The sequence below is a fragment of the Macaca thibetana genome, chromosome 1 (genome assembly GCF_024542745.1).
Source record: "Macaca thibetana thibetana isolate TM-01 chromosome 1, ASM2454274v1, whole genome shotgun sequence".
NCBI classification, from domain to species: domain Eukaryota; kingdom Metazoa; phylum Chordata; class Mammalia; order Primates; family Cercopithecidae; genus Macaca; species Macaca thibetana.
Window position 1 is genome coordinate 166,919,004 of NC_065578.1, and position 20,705 is coordinate 166,939,708.

The 20,705-nt window shown below is 34.0% G+C and overlaps 1 protein-coding gene across 4 annotated transcripts in view; it reads left to right on the forward strand.

The window, feature by feature from the left end:
- KCNT2 (potassium sodium-activated channel subfamily T member 2) overlaps positions 1-20,705 on the forward strand; it is a 399,106-nt gene that overhangs the window by 311,299 nt on the left and 67,102 nt on the right. For all 4 annotated transcript variants that reach the window (XM_050782689.1, XM_050782710.1, XM_050782700.1 and 1 more), the window contains 3 exons: positions 8,848-8,949; positions 12,234-12,317; positions 13,632-13,760. In XM_050782689.1, coding sequence (XP_050638646.1) covers positions 8,848-8,949; positions 12,234-12,317; positions 13,632-13,760 — 315 coding nt within the window. The remainder of the gene's footprint in view (positions 1-8,847; positions 8,950-12,233; positions 12,318-13,631; positions 13,761-20,705) is intronic.

Here is a 20,705-nt window from a genome sequence, read left to right on the forward strand (position 1 = left end):
CCATATCTTAGCTATTGTGAATAAGGCTGCCATGAACATAGGAGTGCAGACATCTCTTCAACATACTTTTTCAGTTTATTTGAATATATACCCAGAAGTGAGATTACTGTATTGCATGTCTATTTTTAGTTTTCTGAGGAAACTCCATATTGTTTTTCATAATGGCTGTTGGCCGGGCACAGTAACTCACGCCTGTCATCCCAGCACTTTTGAGAAGCCGAGGCGGGCGGATCACGAGGTCAGGAGATCAAGACATCCTGGCCAACATGATGAAACCCTGCCTCTACTGAAAATACAAAAATTATCTGGGTGTGGCAGCGTGTGTCTGTAATCCCAGCTACTCCGGAGGCTGAGACAGGAGAATCGCTTGAACCAGGGAGTCGGCGGTTGCAATAAGCTGAGATCGCGCCACTGCACTCTAGCCTGGCGACAGAGCGAGATTCAGTCTCAAAAAACAAAAAGCAAAACATAATGGCTGCCTTAATTTACATTCCCACCAACGGTGCAAAAGGTTCTCTTTGCTCCACTCCACTGGCTAACACTTACATTTTGTCTTTTTGATAGTAGCCATTCTAACAGGTATGAGGTGATATCTTATTGTAGTTTTAATTTGCATTTCCCTGATGATCAGTGATGTTGATCAGCTTTTCCTATACGTGTTGGCCGGTTGTTTACGTCCTTTTGAGAAGTGTCTCTGTAGGTCCTTTGTCTTTTTTGTGACTCGGTTATTTGCTTTATTGCTGTTGAGTTGTTTGAGACCTTATATATTTTGGATATTAGCCCCTTATCAAATGTATTATTTGCAGATATTTTCTCCTAATTTTCTCCTACTCTATAGGATGTCTGTTCATTCCATTATTATTATTATTATTATTATTTTTATTTTGAATGTGCAGAAGCCTTTTAGTTTGATACAATCCCAAATGTTTGTATATGTTCTTGCTGCCTGCGTGCTTTTGGGTTCCTAGACAATAAATTATTGCCCAGAGCAATGTTGTGGAATACTTCCTCTATGTTTTCTTCTAATAGTTTGACAATTTCTGGCCTTACATTTAAGTCTTTGAGTTGATTTTTGTATATAGCATGAGATAAGGGTCCAATTTCATGCCTTTGCTTGCAGATATCCAGTTTTCCCAGCACAGTTTAGTGAAGAGATGATCTTTTCTCCATGGTGTTGCCTTGGCATCTTTGTTAAAAAAAATCAATTGACCATTAATTCATGGGTTTATTTCTGGGCTCTTTATCCTGTTCTATTGGTCAATCTTCCTGTCTGCTTTTATGCCAGTGCCATTCTAGTTGGATTACTATAGCTTTGTAATAGATTTTGAAGTCAGATACTGTGATGTCTCCAGCTTTGTTTTTTGTTTTGTTTTGTTTTTTCTCTCAAGATTGCTTTGGCTGTTTGAGGTCTTTTGTGATTCAATTCAAATTTTAGGACTGTTTTATCTAAATTCTGTGAAAAATGACATTGATATTTCAATCAGGATTGCAGTAAATCTGAAGATCACTTTGAGTAGTATGGATATTTTAACAATATTGTTTCTTCCAGTTTATGACCACAATATCACTTTAGATTTGTGTCTTCTACAATTTCTTATATTACTGTTTAATAATTTACAGTATAAAGATCTTTTACCTCCTTGATTACATTTATTCCTAAGTACATTTTTTTTATGCTATTGTGAATGGGACTGATTCATTAATTATTTTTTCAGGTCATTTGTTTTTAGGGTAAAGAAACACTGTTGACTTTTATGTGTTGATTTTGTACCCTGCACATTTGCTGAATTTGCTTATCACTTCTGATAGCTTTTTGGTGGAGTAGTTAAAGTTTTCATATATTATAAGTTCATGGCATTGGCAGAGACAATTTTACTTCTTCCTTTTCTGTTTAGATGCCTTTTACTTCTTTTTCTTGTCTAATTGCTCTGGCCAGAACTTCTAATACTGTGTTGAGCAAAAGTTGTTTGAATGGGCAACGTTGGCTTGCCCCTGATCTTAGAAGAAAAGCTTTTCATTTTCTACCACTGAGTGTAATGTTAGATGTGAACTTTTTATACATGGCCTATATTATGTTGAGGTACATTTCTTCTATGCCTTATTTATTGAGAGTTTTCCATCATAAAAGGATGTTGAATTTTGTCAAGTGCTTTTTATACTTGACCTTGCAATATTTGATTTTTAAGTGTGTCCTCAATAAAATCATATATCCCTGTAAAATTGGAAAGTTTTGTTAATTATTTTTGTATGCTAAGAACCTAGTTCAGTGCCTGATTCATAAAAGTAAATTGAGAAATATTTCTTGGTTGTATTACTGAGAATTGTCTCCTAAGCCATAGAATATTTTGTAGTCAATTAGAAATGTTCTATTTTTTAAGACACATTTAAAGTGTATATTTAGATTACTTACTATGTTATTTTCTGATATAATTACTATTCACCCAAGTACTTTTAAGCAGGGTTTGAGTTAGTAGATCTCTAGACTCATTTCTAAATATTTTATCTTCCAAAGTGTAAAATAAGAGCCTTTTAATGGAAGTAATGAATGGAAACTAGTAAAGTGAAAAATTCTGGCCAGTTACTGCCATGACCTATGATATCTGATTCTCCTAATTTAAAATAAGTCAGAAATGCAGATTTTTATATTAAATGTTAAATGTTGGAACTTACTAAACTTCAATAAATTTAGCCAGTCCAAATGAAACTTCTCTGTAGTTGAGATTTGGACTAATTGCTGCCAGATCGTAACTTCTAGCCATATGTTGTTTTTTTGAGACACAGAGAGGTAGGTTAATGATAGTGTAACAAAAATCTAACTGGATAGGAAAGACTAAGTATTAATCATCCCTAATTCTTATTTTTCATATGTAAAGTCAGCATGATAAAGTGCAATTAGTAAAATTAATCCAAATTCTTCCTTGTCCAGAAGTAAAAGAGAAAGTAATTGTGTAATGTATTCTTATCAGGATGGAATCAGATGCTTGGAATCTTACTTTTTTTTACATAACTTTAAAGTCAATAGGTTTTGAAAATAGTGTCATAAAAATCTTCTTTTTTTTCTCTGTAATGAAAGTTAATAACAAAAGGACAGGAAATCGTACATGCAAAGTGATTCTTACAAGCAGAAGGGCAGCATCACTGTGTTTGTCTGAAAGGATTTCATAGGGTGGGTAGAATGATACGTATTTTGAAGGATGAGGAGGACCTGTAGAGATGGTTTTGAAACAGAGTTTTGACCTACAGAGATTGTTTTGATATCTCTTATATGAGATTGTTACCCACGGTGAGTTGGAACCCAAATATGAGGAAGATATTTTCAGTATTTAACTAAATAGTCAATCATCTGACTAATAGTCTGTGCTGGGAAATACTGAAAAGTTATCCTGGAAAGCAGTTTGGGAGCTAAACCTTAGAATGCCCTGAATGCTAAGTCTTTGGAGTAGTTTTTGATGCAGTGAATGGGAGTCATGGCAAGTGTTTTTTTGTTTTGTTTTTGTTTTTTTAATTATACTTTCAGTTCTAGGGTACATGTGCATAACGTGCAGGTTTGTTACATATGTATACTTGTGCCATGTTGGTGTGCTGCACCCATCAACTCGTCAGCACCCATCAACTCGTCATTTACATCAGATATAACTTACAATGCAATCCCTCCCCCCTCCCCCCTCCCCCCTCCCCATAATAGGCCCCGGTGTGTGATGTTCCCCTTCCCGAGTCCAAGTGGTCTCATTGTTCAGTTCCCACCTATGAGTGAGAACCCATGGCAAGTTTTTAAATGAGGACATGGGGGAGGTGACATCGTCAGACCTATACTTTTATGAAATTGATGTGAAATTTTTATGTTTATCTGAAAAGAGACATTATGAGGAAAAGGGAAAGAGTAAGTTATTTCAATAAATCAGGCATGAGATAATAAAGGCCTGGTCTAGGACTGTCGGGGTGAATATACTGATTAAAACTAAAGAGAGAATTCTGGGAAATAACTGACCTTAGTGAGATAGATGATATATTTATTTAAGTATATTAAAATTATAGTACATAAGTAAAAAAAAAAAAGTTGTGAGATACAAATGAAGCTCAGGAACAGGATGAAATATATATATATACATACACACACACATATATATATGCATGCATAGATATATTCAAAAGTTGTACACATAAATGTATAATTGTAAAGCCTTAAGAAATATAAGGATTAGAGAGCCACACGGAAGGTAAAAAGAGCCACAAGGAAGGTGAGTTTAACCAAGGACTTTATCCTAAGGTTCATAAAGGAGAGTCTAGAAAGGAGACAAATCAGAGGAAATGAGCGAGAGGTCCAAGAGTATTCTGGAAGCTGAGGTAGAGTGATGTGAAAAGACAGAGCTCCAGAATTAGAACGTAGTTTGTCAAACACTGTAAGAAAGTTCAAGTAGGATGAACGCTGACAAAAACCACTAGATTTAGGAATTACATTATGATTGGGTCCAGAGGAAAGAATGAAGGAATGTAAAAGAATTATAATTGAGAAAGTAGGAGATGGAAACCAGTAATTTGTGCCAATAAAATTCTTGAATTTTTAACCTACCACACTGTTATGTTAAATCCAATAATTTTATCATCTCATTCCATATGGTATTGATGGACACAGATTAAAGGAAACAAAATTTCTGCCAGAAACAGATGCCTTCTTCCAAGAAAGGCACATGTTCATGATAATAAAACAAATGGAAAAGTAGGTAAGACCAAACATTTAAAAATGTCTGATATATTTATTGATTTAAATGTCACTGGAATTCTTTTAGATATTTATATAAATATTTGTTAGGAAAAAATATCATCAGTAAAACTTCAATTGAATTCAGAATTCTACTAGGAAAGAAATATGATAAGTTTAACAAAAAGGAATCATAGTGTATGTTTGTACTAGCCACAATAGCAGAAACATTTATTGTAAAATGCAATAACTAAACACAGTAAAGTAAAAAAGCTTTGCATATTGCGAATGTTACAATTCTTTATATTCTCAAACCTCCGTTAAAGAACCAAAGTGAGAAGAGAGAGGTATTGAGTGAACCTCAAATGTTTGTTTCTTGCTTCCGGTATATGAATGTTCTAAGCATAAAATTATACAATAAATTGTCTCTTGATGTAGGCTGCTAACATAAGTAGAAAAAAATTATTTATTTTTCCAACCAAATGTCACTAACTGTGTGCCAGGCATTGTTTTAGGCATTGTATAAGTAACAGAAAGCAAACTCAAGGTGCCTGCCCTCTTGATACATAGAATCTAGCTGAGATAGATTATTAATAAATTAAAAACATAAACAAGATGTAATAGGTTTCAAAAAAGCTATGAAAGTAATAACAGGTTATATTCAAGAGTAACTGCAGGAAGACATGTTTTAAATAAGGTGATAAGGAAATGCCTCTTTGGGGAAGTCATATTTGAGCTATAATGATAACACCAGCCTAGTCCAGTAAAAACCAGGGAAGTAGATTATAGGAATAATAAAAAAATACAAAGTTCTTGAGGTAATATATAATTTAGCATATTCAAACAACTGATAATAAAAAATAGCTTTTAAATTGCTTACTATATACAGTACTTTTAGAGGTTTTATTATGTTTATTTTTTGTAATCACAGTGGGATGTAGATGTGAGTATGAATCCCAATGCACCATTATAAAACTGAGCAACAGAAAGCTTAAGTAACTTGCAAAAGATCATACAACTAGTAGGCGGAAACACTTGACTGAAACTATTGTATGTATTTTCAGAATCCAAGCTCCAAACGATTGTATGTTACATTGCCTGTATGATCCGTATTTTTGGCAGGTAGACCTGTCCACCGGCGTCAAAACCCAAGTCCAAATCAACTTGTGATCTGATCTTCCTCCACACTTTCTATTTTACAGAAGTTGCCAATATCTGCCTCATTATCTAGAGACCTGTGTATTATCCTCATTTTCTCTCTACTTTAGTTCCAAATTCAATCATCATATCCTCTTAAAATTTAAAGTCTAAATGCATTCTGAATAAGACCTGTTTCTGCAAATATCACAGTAGAATGTACATTCATCTTTCACTAGCATTGCTGCATTAACACTATAGTTTATCTTGCTCAGTTTTCCCATGCCACCTCCTCATTCACAAGCCATTTTCCATATTGTCATCAAAGTGAGCATCCTAAAAACATGATCAGGTCACTCCTCTTCTTAAAAACACTTTAGTTTTTCCCCTTTGCCCTAAAGATGAAATTCAAAATACTTAACATGGTTTCAAAGTAGGGTAACCATATGTTTTGTTATTTCTTAGACAGTCTCAATTTATATCATTATTTTTCAGTGTAATTCTCAATTACATCCCCACTATTCTAAAACATATCCTGGTACTTTAAGACCTAGTCCAAAGTTATTGCTCCAGTCTCATTTCTGACCTCTCCATTCAACCCATACACTTAAACTCTATGGTATATTCATATTGGATTGTTTGTAGTTCCTGAAGTCTCTCAAGCTTTTTTTTTTTTTTTTACTTCCAGTGGAACATGCTAGGCATTCTGCTTATAGCTTTCTACTTATCACTCACTCTTCCCAAATTTACTGGCTAATTTCTACTCAGTTTCAGGTCTCAACTTAGACATCCTTCTAATTCAGCTCTCTGGCTTTTCTACCAAAAGAATAAGCTAGGTACCCTTCCTAAGTATGTACTACTGCCTAATTATTACATATATTCACCCAAGTATTTTTGCCTATTTTGCTATTGGTACCATTCACAGCAGTGTAAGTTCTTGCAGACAAGGAAAATATCCCCGTTTGTTTAACTAGCTCCTGGTCCATATTCAACATATAATACTTCCATTAACTGGTAAGATTCTTTTAGTTCTATATAGGAGCTCTGTATTCTCAGCACTGAGGATGATTGATGCCCTACACAAAGTACGTTCTCAACACATATTTATTAAGTGACTACTTTAATGCACAAATGAATACATTGGTGTTTGGGGCCTTTAATAGTGAATGGAACTAATTTTAATTAGCGTTGCTGTTTAAAGTGATATCAATAGGATTCAGATGTGTGGAGATGGGAAGAGTTCATTTCCCACAGGATAAGCACTATAGGTTACAAAACAGTTCTGTATTTGAAAATATAGTGTGTCAAATGGTAATGTAATTGAACCAAGGAATGTTTGTTTGTTTGCTTGCTTGTTTTGAAGAGTAAACATAGCATCAAATTATCAGGGGTTCCATCACTTTATTCTGGCTACTCCCTTTAACTTCGGTTTAACATATCATGGCTTGGTCTTCTCCAGGATACTTCTTACACCTCGAGAACTAGATTTGCCCTCAAATTCACAGGAAAACCTACCTATCTCACAATAAGAACAGCTAATTCCAGTCATCTCCAAGCCACTCACATGAGCTGTTCAAGTTAAGCACTCATAACACCTAGGTTTGTAAATTAGAGAATATATTATGATTTCATAAACATAGACAAAAATGTGGAACCACTTTCCTATCCTTTGCCTTACCTTCTCCCTATATCTCAAGTGAAGATGTTCTTATAGTGATAGTCATCTCAACTAGATAGACACTATAGATGCACGTGAGATGGAAGGCTTCCCTTCCATGAGAACTAGCAAATTTGTTACATTAGAAACAGGAGCTTGCTTCTGTTGCCTCAAGAAGTGAAGGTTGATTTCTTATTTTCTCAGCTGTATAGGTATTCCTAGTAAAGAGAATTTGTCAACAAAAGAAACTAGAGTTTTTGAGGTTGCCATTTGTTAAATAGAAGCTTAACTTACATTCTCAAGAAACTCTTCAAAACTTAAACACATTTGACTTTTGCTCTCATACCTTCATTTATTAAAGGGAAAAAAACTGCAACAGAATTTTTTAAAAGAAACCATCATACATCACAACACCCCCCAACTCATAAACATTCAAAAATACATAAACAATTTAGATGTGTGTGTGTGTGTGTGTGTGTGTATGATATACAGAAGATTGGTTGCAAACTGATACAGCAAATGCAATTTATCAGTTAGGTGGAGAAATGAAACTAAGATGATGAACAGCTAGAGACTACTGGATGTATAAAGCCTGTTTTAGTCTGTTAGGGCTCCTAGAACAGAGTACTGTAGACTGGGTGGCTTATAGACTCCAGATGTTTATTTCTCACAGTCTGGAGGCTGGGGATTCCACATTCAAGGTGCTGGGAGATTTGGTGTCTGGTGAGGGCCCATTTCCTAGTTCATAGATGACACATGGTAGAAGGGGCAAAGGGTTTCTCTTTTTTAAAAGGACATTAATTGCATTCATGAGGGTTCCACCTCCATGACCTAATCACCTCCCAAAGGCTTCACTTCATAATACTATTATCTTGGGGATTAGAATTTCAATGTATGAATTTTGAGGGGACACAAACATTCAGACCATAACAGGTGCCTGTCTCCCTATTTTTCTGTTCTCACCCATGAGAATATTTAAAAGCAGGTCTTCTTTGCAGTGTTATGGTACATTGTGTGACCTTAGGGTTTTTTTTTTTTTTTTTTTTAACATTTGATTCAATGATTTTTATTTGTTTCCATTATGATGTCTCTTCTTGTGTGAAGAGTAAATACATGCTTAATGCACAAAAAAATATTAACCCTTCTTCACTATTGGGTGTTTTAACTGAGAAAATGTGGTTGTGAAAACAAAAGGGCAATTTGAAAAATATAATTATCAGTGAAGTAATGACACATTTATAGCCAAGAACCGTATGGTAAGATTTTTTTTACATATGTCAACACAATTTACTGAGGCAGAAATGAATGAAATATGGAATGCTCACAAATTTTTCTATCTCAAATTTCTGAACAGAAAGAACGGGAGAGAGGCTCTAACTTGGCCTTTATGTTTCGACTGCCTTTTGCTGCTGGGAGGGTATTTAGCATCAGTATGTTGGACACTCTGCTATATCAGGTATACAATATTTCTTTTTTTTCTCTCTAAAATGGTGGTTGTTTTCTGTTTTATTTAGATTTTATTTAAATGAGTAGTACTTCTAGTGTTTCACATGCAGCTATTAACTTAAAATTGGCTCCAGAAGTAATTCAGTATTTTATTTCATGTACATAATTGACATAAATGCTCCTATGAAACATTTTGTAAGAAAAAATATTATTTTTAACAGTGACCTATGGAAATTATTTTAGGCATTCTTTTGTGTCAGTGTTCTACAATTTTAATATATTTAATATATTTTAGTACATTTTGCATGTTACTCCAAGCATATTACTGGATTTAAAAAAGTTAAAAGATAATTACTGACTTAAGAAAAACAGCAGTCCTTATGGTATACATTTTTTTCAGGTTTGATATAAAATACCAAATTGATGTCAATAAAGTGATAAACTAAGGACATTTTAAGAATCCACTGATTCTTGTCTATTTTAGAAAAATATGAAAAGACCGCAACAACTAACAACGATTGAGTTTGTTCCTGAATGCCAAGTTAACTTTTTTGTTTTATCATAGCTAAGAGGTTTGCAGAGATGTTTGTTCATACTAATACCATCTTTTTCGTCTCTGCCAGAAACTGAACAGCAGTACTATTTCATTTTCTCTGATTCAAGTAATCAATCTCTAAATATTTCCATTAAGAAGAAAGATATATTCGTAGAGTTTTAAATTATTTGATAACATTAATCTCAAATTAAGCATTTCAGCATTTTATTGTACCTATTCTTTTTGCTTATTTATGTACTGTCTTCTATAATTGCTTGACTGAACAAACTAATCCAAAGAGAGTTAAAGCTTTTCTGCAGACCTTTGGGCTAATTTTGCCTATGAGTATGCCTCTAGCAATGTCAGGAACCATCTCTTCATGTCAGTTGAGTGCCGGAGCAAACACAGCAAAGTAGAATAAATACACCCCTATTATCCCTAAAGTTTCCAGACATATTATCTGGGTACTACAGGAGGCAGGCCTCCCACTCCAAACGCTGTTACCACACACACATACTTCTGATCTCTCAAAGAGATTAAATTGCAGGGGATGGTTTATTTGAAGAGCAGTGTTGAAACTAAAGATTTTATATCAATAGGATCCAAATGCTTGGGAGCAAATATGCACCAGTAGTTTTAAGATTTTTTTAGCCACAGTATCCTCTGTTTAAATAAAATCTTGTAACAAAATCTAATGTATAAGTTAAATAGAAGAAAAACTGTTCTAAAAACTGTTCTATAGAAATAGAAAGCAGTAGTTTTTTCTTTCTCTTTATTTTTGCCTCACGTTTATGTTATAAATAGAGATACAGGAAATTGCATGACTTTCTGAAACTTCTAAAGAAAGAGTGAACTAGAACTATATATATATATATATATATTTTTTTTTTTTTTTTTTTTTTTTGACAGAGTCTCACTCTGTCGTCCAGTCTGGAGGGCAGTGGTGTGATCTCAGCTCACTGCAACCTCCACCTCCCATGTTCAAGCAATTCTCTTGCCTCAGGCTCCCAAATAGCTGAGATTACAGGCATGCACCATCACATCTGACTAATTTTTGTATTTTTAATAGAGACAAGTTTCACCATGTTGGTCAGGCTGGTCTTGAACCTCTGACCTCAGGTCATCTGCCAACCTTGGCCTCCCAAAGTGCTGAGATTACAGGCGTGAGCCACGGTGCTCAGCCTAAAGTCTTAAATTTTAATACAGTAAACATATTTTGCATTTCAATACATACCGGCATTTGTGTGTGTGTATGTATGTATGTAAGTATAACTGAACATTTACCCTTTCTGCTTGTAATTTGCTGTACTATTTTCTATCTTACTGAATATACTCTTTTATTTTTTAAAAAATTGCTGGCATAATTCATAACTATTTTGTGACTTTTTTGAAAAACACTTAAGTAAAGGACTTCTGAATTAGTAAAATCCAGAGCATAATTTTTCTTCAGTGGGACTTTTGATCTATTGTCAATGGTTCTTGAACGATTGGAAATTATTTTCAGTCACATTTTCTTTAATTGCTTACTAACAAAATGGTCCGTGTCTATAAAGACTATTCTAGCTTTCAAACTTTCCAATAATATAAGAGATGCACTGTCACCCCAGGGAAATGTGATGATTCTATTTATTTATTTCATTTTGTTTATTTTTTTATTTTTTTATTTTTTTTTTTGAGACGGAGTCTCGCTCTGTCACCCAGGCTGGAGTGCAATGGCACGATCGTGGCTCACTGCAAGCTCTGCCTGCCCAGTTCATGCCATTCTCCTGCCTCAGCCTCCCGAGTAGCTGGGACTACAGGCGCCCACCACCACGCCCAGCTAATTTTTTATATTTTTAGTGGAGATGGGTTTTCACCATGTTAGCCAGGATGGTCTCAATCTCCTGACCTTGTGATCCGCCTGCCTCGGCCTCCCAAAGTGCTGAGATTATAGGCGTGAGCTACTGCCTTTATTTTTTAAAGACTCAATTTTAGTCCTGGTGTGTTGGCTCATGCCAGTAATCTCAGCATTTTGGGGTGGCCAAGGCAGGCTATCACTTGAGGTCAGGATTTCTAGACCAGCCTGGCCAATATGGGAAATCTTGTCTCTACTAAAAATACAAAAATCAGCCAGGCTCCATGGCGCATGCCTGTCGTCTCAGTTACTTGGGAGACTGAGACAGGAGAATCACTTGAACCTGGGAAGTGGAGGCTGCAGTGAGCCAAGATCATGCCACTGCACTCCAGCCTGGATGACACAACAAGACTCTGTCTCAAATAAATAAATAAATAAATAAATAAATAAATAAAAACCCTATCATGAATGTGGAAAGAGAATATGCAATAATGAATAATAAATGTAGTTTAGAAATTTATTTCACTAGCTTAGAGCTTAATTCTAAAAAAAAGACTGAAATTTTTCATTGAAAATTTATTTTAATTGTTTCAATTTTTATGATAGTCACCATTTCATTTGGGGTTTTTGCTTTAAAAATTCTAAAAATGTTTTTATCGTGCCTAATAACACACATTCAATATATGCATAGTTAGATATTTCTAGATTAAAATTATTTCCTATGTTTCCTTATGAACAGCTTAACTATACATGTCTATCTAAGATACTAACAAGATAGATTAAATTTACTTTTGTATGGAAGGTTAATAATGTGATATGAGAAATAATGTTTTAGAAGATGTTCACAATTCTAGCTGTTCTACACATCTCATACACATTATATATAAATATACATTTATATATTGTTCATTTGTTTATATTGCAGTCATTTGTGAAGGATTATATGATTTCTATCACGAGACTTCTGTTGGGACTGGATACTACACCAGGATCTGGGTTTCTTTGTTCTGTAAGTTAAGAATCTCTATAATAGAAGATTGTTGTGATAGAAGGTTCTCAAATCTGTCTACCATGTACTTTGCTAATTCTTCCATGTCATATGTTATTTTTTGTATTGTGAATGAATCCAGAGTTGTATTTCAATTTTTTAAATTCCTTTAAAAATTTCAGGGAAAACATATTATTTTTACTTAATAGTCATAATAAATAGCCATTTTGTGTAAAATGTTGAATGAATTTGGCTGATTGAGGTGGCTCACGCCTGTAATCCCAGCACTTTGGGAGGCTGAGGCAGGCGGATCACAAGGTCAGGAGATCGAGACCATCTTGACTAACACGGTGAAACCCCATCTCTACTAAAAATACAAAAACTTAGCTGGGCGTGGTGGTGGGCACCTGTAGTCCCAGCTACTTGGGAGGCTGAGAATGACGTGAACCCGGGGTGGGGTGGGGGGCAGAGCTTGCAGTGAGCTGAGATCGCTTCACTGCATTCTAGCCTGGGCAACAGAGCAAGACTCTGTCTCAAAAAAAAACAAAAAAACAAAAAAAACAAAAACGTTGAATGAATTTTTTTTTATTAACTGGCAATTAGAGACTGCCATAGGATACTATACTATCCAGGAAAATGGTGATCATGCTGTTTAACTCCTTTGTTTTATAGATAAGTATACTTTGTCCAAGTATACTGAATGAAATGATTTGGTAACAGTTCAGATTTACAAGAAGAAAAGGGGGACTACAATTTTTGTTTCCTGTCTTCTATCACTGTGTTTATTCTACTATTCATCTTTCTCAATATGGGCATTATTAGAACATTGGGTGGAACAAGTCATTATGGTACTAGAGTGTCTTTTGCACTTTATATTTGGTAACATCAGCAGACCCTGTACATTAAATACCAGTGGCAGCCTCCAGTTATTGCAGCATGCAGAATAGTTTCCATATGCTTTATATTTCCCAATTACCAGTGCTCTATTGCCTACTGATATCGAACTAATATAATGTCATACTGCCCTAAATTGAGTACTTGGATTTCTTAAGTTTGGTGATGCATAATAAATAAATTTAATACATGGATAAGCATGAAATATTACTTGGAGATTTCCAAATACTAATAATTTCTGCCTTTAAGAAGTGAAAAATGCTTGAGCCAGGGATGTCAGTTGCAGCTGCAGTGAGCTGTGGTTGCACCGTTGCATTATAGCCTGGGTGACAGAGTGCGACCTTGCCCCCTATAAAAATAAATAAATAAAGAAGTGAAAAGGTACCACTAGGTTTCTATTTCTGACACATTTAATATGTAAATAATTTGTGTGTATTATAGATGAAAATCACTGCGGATGACTTATGGATCAGAACTTACGCCAGACTTTATCAGAAGTTGTGTTCTTCTACTGGAGATGTTCCCATTGGAATCTACAGGACTGAGTCTCAGAAACTTACTACATCTGAGGTTTGGACATAACAATATATTCTTGTTTTGATGTTTAATCTGATGAGTGCAATCATTCATAAGCTTATAAACTGATATCTAAAAAATGCAATGAAAGTGAAAAAGAATGCTACCTGAATACGTAGTGTTAAATTTCAGAAGCAAATTTTTTTCAACTATGTGTTTTACTAAACTATGTCAGTATTCCAAAAAATATTGTTGGCTAAGCAGCTGTTCTAAGTCTATGGATGTTAGGCTTTAGATGACTTTTGTAGATCTAGGATTAGCTGTTTCTGGAAGATTATCAGGAAGCAAATTAACTATAAATAACCTTGAGGTTCTGACAAATAAGAAAAGTGCTCAGGGCAAGCAACCTGGATTTCTAATATATGCCCCTACTACATATATTATCATTTTGAAGGAAGCAAAACAAAGATAATTTAGTAAGTGTTAAAATTCTCATTTCTCAATCTGTAGATGGATGACCACTCTAAAGCCGAAAGAAAACTCTAAGAGTAGTGTCAGATCTTCCCAAAGTAAACCTCAGTAAATTTAACAGCAAACTTGATCCTGCTAGTATGGAAGGAGAATCTCTGATAAGTTTATGAAGCTGAAAACATATTTGCATTTTGATTTGGTCACTTCATGTGGTTCATGTTGTTCAAAGTAGTTTTTATAGCCTTAGTATAATATCACCTTTATTTTCTGAAATAAAGATTTTGGATGAATGCATCATTCTATCAATATCTATAAAATTATTTAACGTAAATTATGGTTTGTATTCTCAACAATTTTTTTTCTTCAGACACTCCAAAGTTATTACAAATTAAAAAGAAATTTTGGTTAGCCATTTCTTTTTTGGTCTGATACAAAATTACCTCAACTATGTGGCTCAGATCAGACACATGCATTTCAGTAATTTATATGATCATTAAACCACCTCGTGACAAAATTAACAAATCCCTGTATAGAAAAGAACTTTATAGAAGGCATAAGGATAATGGGGGTAGATTCTCGTTGTTGCTGTTAAAATTTATAGTTTGACACTTACATAAGTTACCAGCAGAAAATAGGTTAGTTTTTCTCAGGCGCTTCTTGGTGGTTTTACTGTAGCTTCCTTCAGGAGTGTTAAATGGAGCTCTGTGGCCAGGCACAGTGGCTCACGCCTGTAATCCCAGCACTTTTGGAGGCCTAAGCAGGTGGATCACGAAGTCAGGAGTTCAAGATCAGCCTGGACAATCTGATGAAACTGCATTTCTACTAAAAAACATACAAAAATAAGCCGGATGTGGTGGTGTGCACCTGTAGTCCCAGCTACTCAAGAGACTGAGGCAGAAGAATTGCTTGAACCTGGGAGGCAGAGGTTGCCATGAGCCAAGATCGTGCCACTGCACTCCAGCCTGGGTGGCAGAGCGAGACTTCATCCCCAATATTAATAATAATAATTTTTTTTAAATGAATTTTTGCTGCCATCTCTCCTGCTGAATCTGAGTTTTTCTTTTCCTGTGGTGGTTGTGGTTCACATTGCAAAGAATGAGATGAATCAAGACAAAATTAGGAATGATTGACTGGAAAAACAAACCAGACAGTTAAATATGTAAGATGTTTGTCTAGATAGGCCTAAATTATTAAGAATACTGGATTCAAAACAATATTATTTAATTAAAGATTAAGAGAAGATCAAGTGCTTTCATACCCAAGCAATTAAGCATGATCATGATCTATTCAGGCTGCTATAACAAAGAACCATGGACTGGGTGGCTTGTAAACAATAGAAATTTAACTCTCACAGTTTTGAAGGCTGGGAAGTCCAAGATCAGGGGACCACTTGATTACATGTCTGATGAGGACCTGCTTCCTGGTTCTCAGATGGCCATCTTCTCACTGAATTCTCACCTGGTGGAAAGGGAAGGGGATCTCGCTGAGTCTTCTTTTATAAGGCTCTCTCATGATCGAATCACCTTCCCAAAGCCCCACCTTCAAATATCATCAATACTGAGGATTAGGTTTTCACATATGCATTGTATGGTGATGGAGAAGAAATATTCAGTCTATACACATAATTTCTTATTTGACCACAGCAAGTACAAAGAAGATTTTCATGCGGTAGAGTGTTGCCATGTTTTTTTTTTTTTAATCTCACATATATGCTTTGGGAATTGCAATGCAGAAAATTTCTGGCCTTGGTCAACTCCATGTCCATGTCAGTATTATGTATTATAATAATGTACATATATTATGAAAAGACTTTTTTGTGCTATTGGCATTGAAGATAGGAAAAGGATAACTGGGTATTTGAATTGTCATCAAGGAGCATTTAACTACATTTAGTCAACTCTGCCCATACCAAGTAAAGATCATCTCATTAAAATGCTTGTAATTTCTCAAATATCTAGATTATATTAAAAACCTATATCATTGGGATGATAAAAGGACACTGTTTTTAAATAAAAATAATACCTCTTGTTTTTCTGTACTGAATTCAGTCCATCTTCTGGCACTCATATTTTTATTAAAATTAAATTCTACCTATTGTAGAAAGAATTGAGGCAACTAACAAAGATAAACAATAGAAACATTAAGCACTTTTTACAACAAAATATTTTAAAAGGAACAGAGAAATTATGTTACTCTACTAGTATACCCTGAGTGCTACAGTTGAGCCTGACTTCTATTTTTAATTTCCTGGTAAATAAGGTAAAAAATAGCGATATGTTGACCTATATGGTAATCATGGTCCGATACATGAAAGGATAAAATTCATCTTGCAAAAGATTTGTTTTTCTTGGTCATTTGTTAAAAGAATGAATATATTATTTGCTTCCTGAATTTGGAGATTTTACATACATGATGAGTAATATCTATCTTTGCAAGATGTACTTTTGCAAGATGAAAAAGTACCATTAAAGTGCATATCTCTTACATTAATCTTAAACAAAAAAAGTAGAAAGGAACATCAATTAAATCTTAACCCAATAAAGACATTGAGATTTTTTTGTATTTAAAGAAGAAAACATTTTTTTTTTTTTCAGATTGTATAAAAACACAGAAAAAGAGCTTAGTGGATCTAACAAAATAAAATTGACTCTGACAATTCACCATGTCTCTCAAATACCAGATGATTCGAAAACAAAGTTTTGAAATTTAAATAGCCATCAGTATTCAAAATGGCCCTGTTCTCTTACTTGAATTTAAAGAAAGACACTAGATTTCAGGAAGTAGAAACTTCATTCAGTAATTACTATCGGAGAGTCTATATTTTTGCTTAGTTTTCTGTCAGATCTCGATTTTCCTCAACAGTTCAGAAATCTTGCTTCTGTCACTCTCTCCTAAATGAACATATATTAAAGGTTTAGTCTATGGAAGTGGTCTGTGGCCTGTGGACCCCGGAAAGAGTTGAGGGCTAGGAGTGTCACACTGAATTCTGAATGCTAAGTTAAAAGATATATTCTGTACACTTTACACTTCAGCAGATTGGAAGACTCTCTCCTAGAAAAACTGACCAATCCAAGTGGAAGGGCCTAAAAATACAGATGGGGGAGATTCTTTAAGTTTAGTAATCCAGCCAGATCACCATGAAATGCAGCAATAAAAAGAATCTCACCTAGACCTTTCAGATAAATTATTAGTCATTTACTCTAAGAAGACAGCTAAAAATTCCCAACAGAAGTGAAAAAGCTTATAATATGAAGTTCAGGAAGTTATTGATAAACTAGAGCAAGAATTCAAAACATGGACAAAGAGTAAAGAAAAGATAAAATTAGAGAACTAATCTAGAAGTTCTAAGATTTAATCATAAGATTTCAAGAAAGAGGAAATGCACACAAATTGAAGAAATAGTACTGTAATAATTCTAGAAAAATCAGTAATGTGTTAGTTTCCAATTGGTAAGGGTTACCATGTATCCACAACAGTGAGTTAAACAGTGAATCACATCATCACCTTTCAAAACACTGAAGGTAAGGAGAGGATCCTAAAATCTTTCAGAGAGATGAGCAGGAAACCATAGGACAGGTCACATGCAAGGTCCTATTTGGGTTTTCTCAACAGCAATATCACGAACCAGAAGAAAATGGAACAATTCTCTCAAGATTTTAAAAGAGTATTATTTTCAAATTAGAATTTTTTATCCAGTCAAAGCAAACTTGTGTAAGAGTTGAATAAAGCAGATGTCGATTATATGTATTCTCCAAAAATATCCTTCCCATGTCTGCTCTCTAAGAAAACTACTACCACCAAAATGAATAAGTAAAATGAGGGAGAAATAATGATCTTCAGGAAACCAGACATTTTATGGAAACCAGTGACAATAATGAAGTAAAGGGGATCAACAGGATGGGGATGAAAAGACCCCCAAGCACAAAAGGAGACCTAGAGCAGGTCAGAAGGCTTCAGAGAGAATTCTTTAGGAAGATTAAATCTATAGACTTCCTGATGCATCTCAATGTTTTAAATTAATATTAGACAGTAGTCAAAGAGTTCAGGATAAATTATTGCATGTATCTAAGTACATATCAAAGCAATTAATACAATAAAGCAATTATTGACTTTAGGAATATAACATCATTATCAACAATAAAGAATGTGTACAAGAAATGAATACTAACCACATACCTATATATCTCATCTGTAAAGTATACTTAATCATAGTATGTCCTGAATTTTGATCCAATAAAAATTGTGTTAAACTATTTTGAGATGATGAGGGCAAACGTAGTGGATTAAAGGAAAAGATTGTTTATGACTCTCCTTGCAGAATGAGAAGTCAATAGATAAAAGCGGAAACTGAAAAAGGCATGAAATAATAGTCAGGCACATTCTATAGGAACAGAGAGAAAGAACAATATATCCAACTAAGAGGCAAAAGTACATGGGTCTTATGAGAGGGAATTAAGAGAGATTATGCTATAAGCTGCTATTTTTGTAAACAAGCTATAACATTTTCTGACTGTTCAAACCATGCATGTATAACTAATAAAAACACTAATAGATATATAGGCATAATGTAGTGATGTCATACCCATTCATTAATTATTTGTTTAGTATATACACATTTAAGTGCTAAATTCTACTCTGTACTATGAAGAACTTTTATTAAATATCAACATCTTATATAAGGATAAACACATAATGTAAAGACTTCAGGCTTTGCTTTCTGGTTTATTCATGAAATTAAAAAAAAAAAAAAAAAACTTTTAAAGGCAGATGCAAGTTTTCATGCCACATCATTTTCTAGCCTGTCTTTAATATCTTCCCATGTTCTGAGTAGAGAAAACAAAAGTTATCATTTGTTGTATCTCTAATATAACTGCTTTGGCTGTGGGGGTGGGAGAAGCACTGCCTAATGTTTAGCTGACATTTTTAAAAACACAAATGTTGGTAAAGAACATTGATAATCAAAACTAGTAACATTTATAGAAGGCCTGGAATACTATCTCATTTTTTTCTTACATGGTGTAGATTAGTGAAAGGAGAAGTCACATAAACACAAGCAGAGAATAAAGTGAGGGTGCACACAGTGGCTGGAAAACCAGCCTGTGGAAAACAGAGTAGAGATGGAACTGCCCATTCTTGATTAATCATATGTCCTCCGTGCCAGGAGAACTTCTACCACCATCTCTATGTTTCTAGTTCAGGGAATTTCAACAAACATCAGATACTCCTGGTTTGAAAAACATATACAGGAAGGACAGGGACACATACTACTCTTAGTGGACAAAAAGGATCAGTATTTTCCTTCTCAATCCATAATACAAAATTATAAAATGCAAAAAGGCTCCCTGAAGTCATTTAGTGGCAAAACCTCACCTTAATTTTTATGAGATTATTTATAATGTTTACTTATTTCATTTAGAGTGAATATTTATACTTTTCATTGCAGAAATATTAATTTTTGAAAAAAAAGGATGCCCAGGTTCCACTGGGGGTATTATCTACCATAGAGCATATAGCATAGTATTAACTTTCCAAAATCTGAACAATTCTGAATTATTAAGCATATTTGTCCTTTGGTTAAGAAAAGGTAAACCTAAGTTTGCCTCCAGTTTTTCAGTGTGCAGAAAATCTCATTTGTTTGAAGTATACTATAACCAGTGAACATTTTACTAGAAACCAGAAAAACATCTTTTAAAGCATATTAATGTACCAACATCATTTATAGTGTATGCAGTAAATTTGTGGAATGTGTTACCCTGAATTTTGGCCACTTTTATAGTGAATAAATCTTGTAGCTTCCAAAAATGTGCATAGTGGAATAAGCATTGTCCCATCTGCCAATCATTAACACTTTACTGTTAGAATGGGAAGTAGCATTTAAAATATATTATTAAGATATGAATTTACCTACTATAAAATCTTATTAAGATTATTTTAATAAGGTTTAGGATTGATTGGTTTTAAAATTCTACCTGTCCATTCTTTGCTATTATTCTCTCAAACAACATTTATTCCATTGTGTCATGTATAAAGAAACCTGAAATAGTTTCAAGAAACCCACAATCAAATGTTTATTATGCATTTCTTATATTTTCAATTATAGATAATACCATTATAATCTTATAATAGTAATACCACATGAGTTATATTACAAGTTATATTACATCAAATAATATACTTGAAAATGTTACTTTCAACTATTCAAAAATGAATAGACTATTGTTCTTTAAACTTGAAGACTAAGACAGCATGATTTTTATTTATAACCCCTACTTAGCTATGAAACATTGATTAAGGAAATCAATTATTTTAGATTCCATAGCCAATCTGAAAGCTCAGAATATTTCTGTCAACTAACTTAATTACATGTATATGTAGGAAAAAAAATCAATCTTACTGTAAGATCTGAAATTTAAAAATAGTACAAATATTAACACCAATAATGATTATTGAATGTCAATAATTATATCAAGTATTCTGTTATGACTATAGTAGCTTTATAAACTACTACTGATTATTTTATTCTTCTAC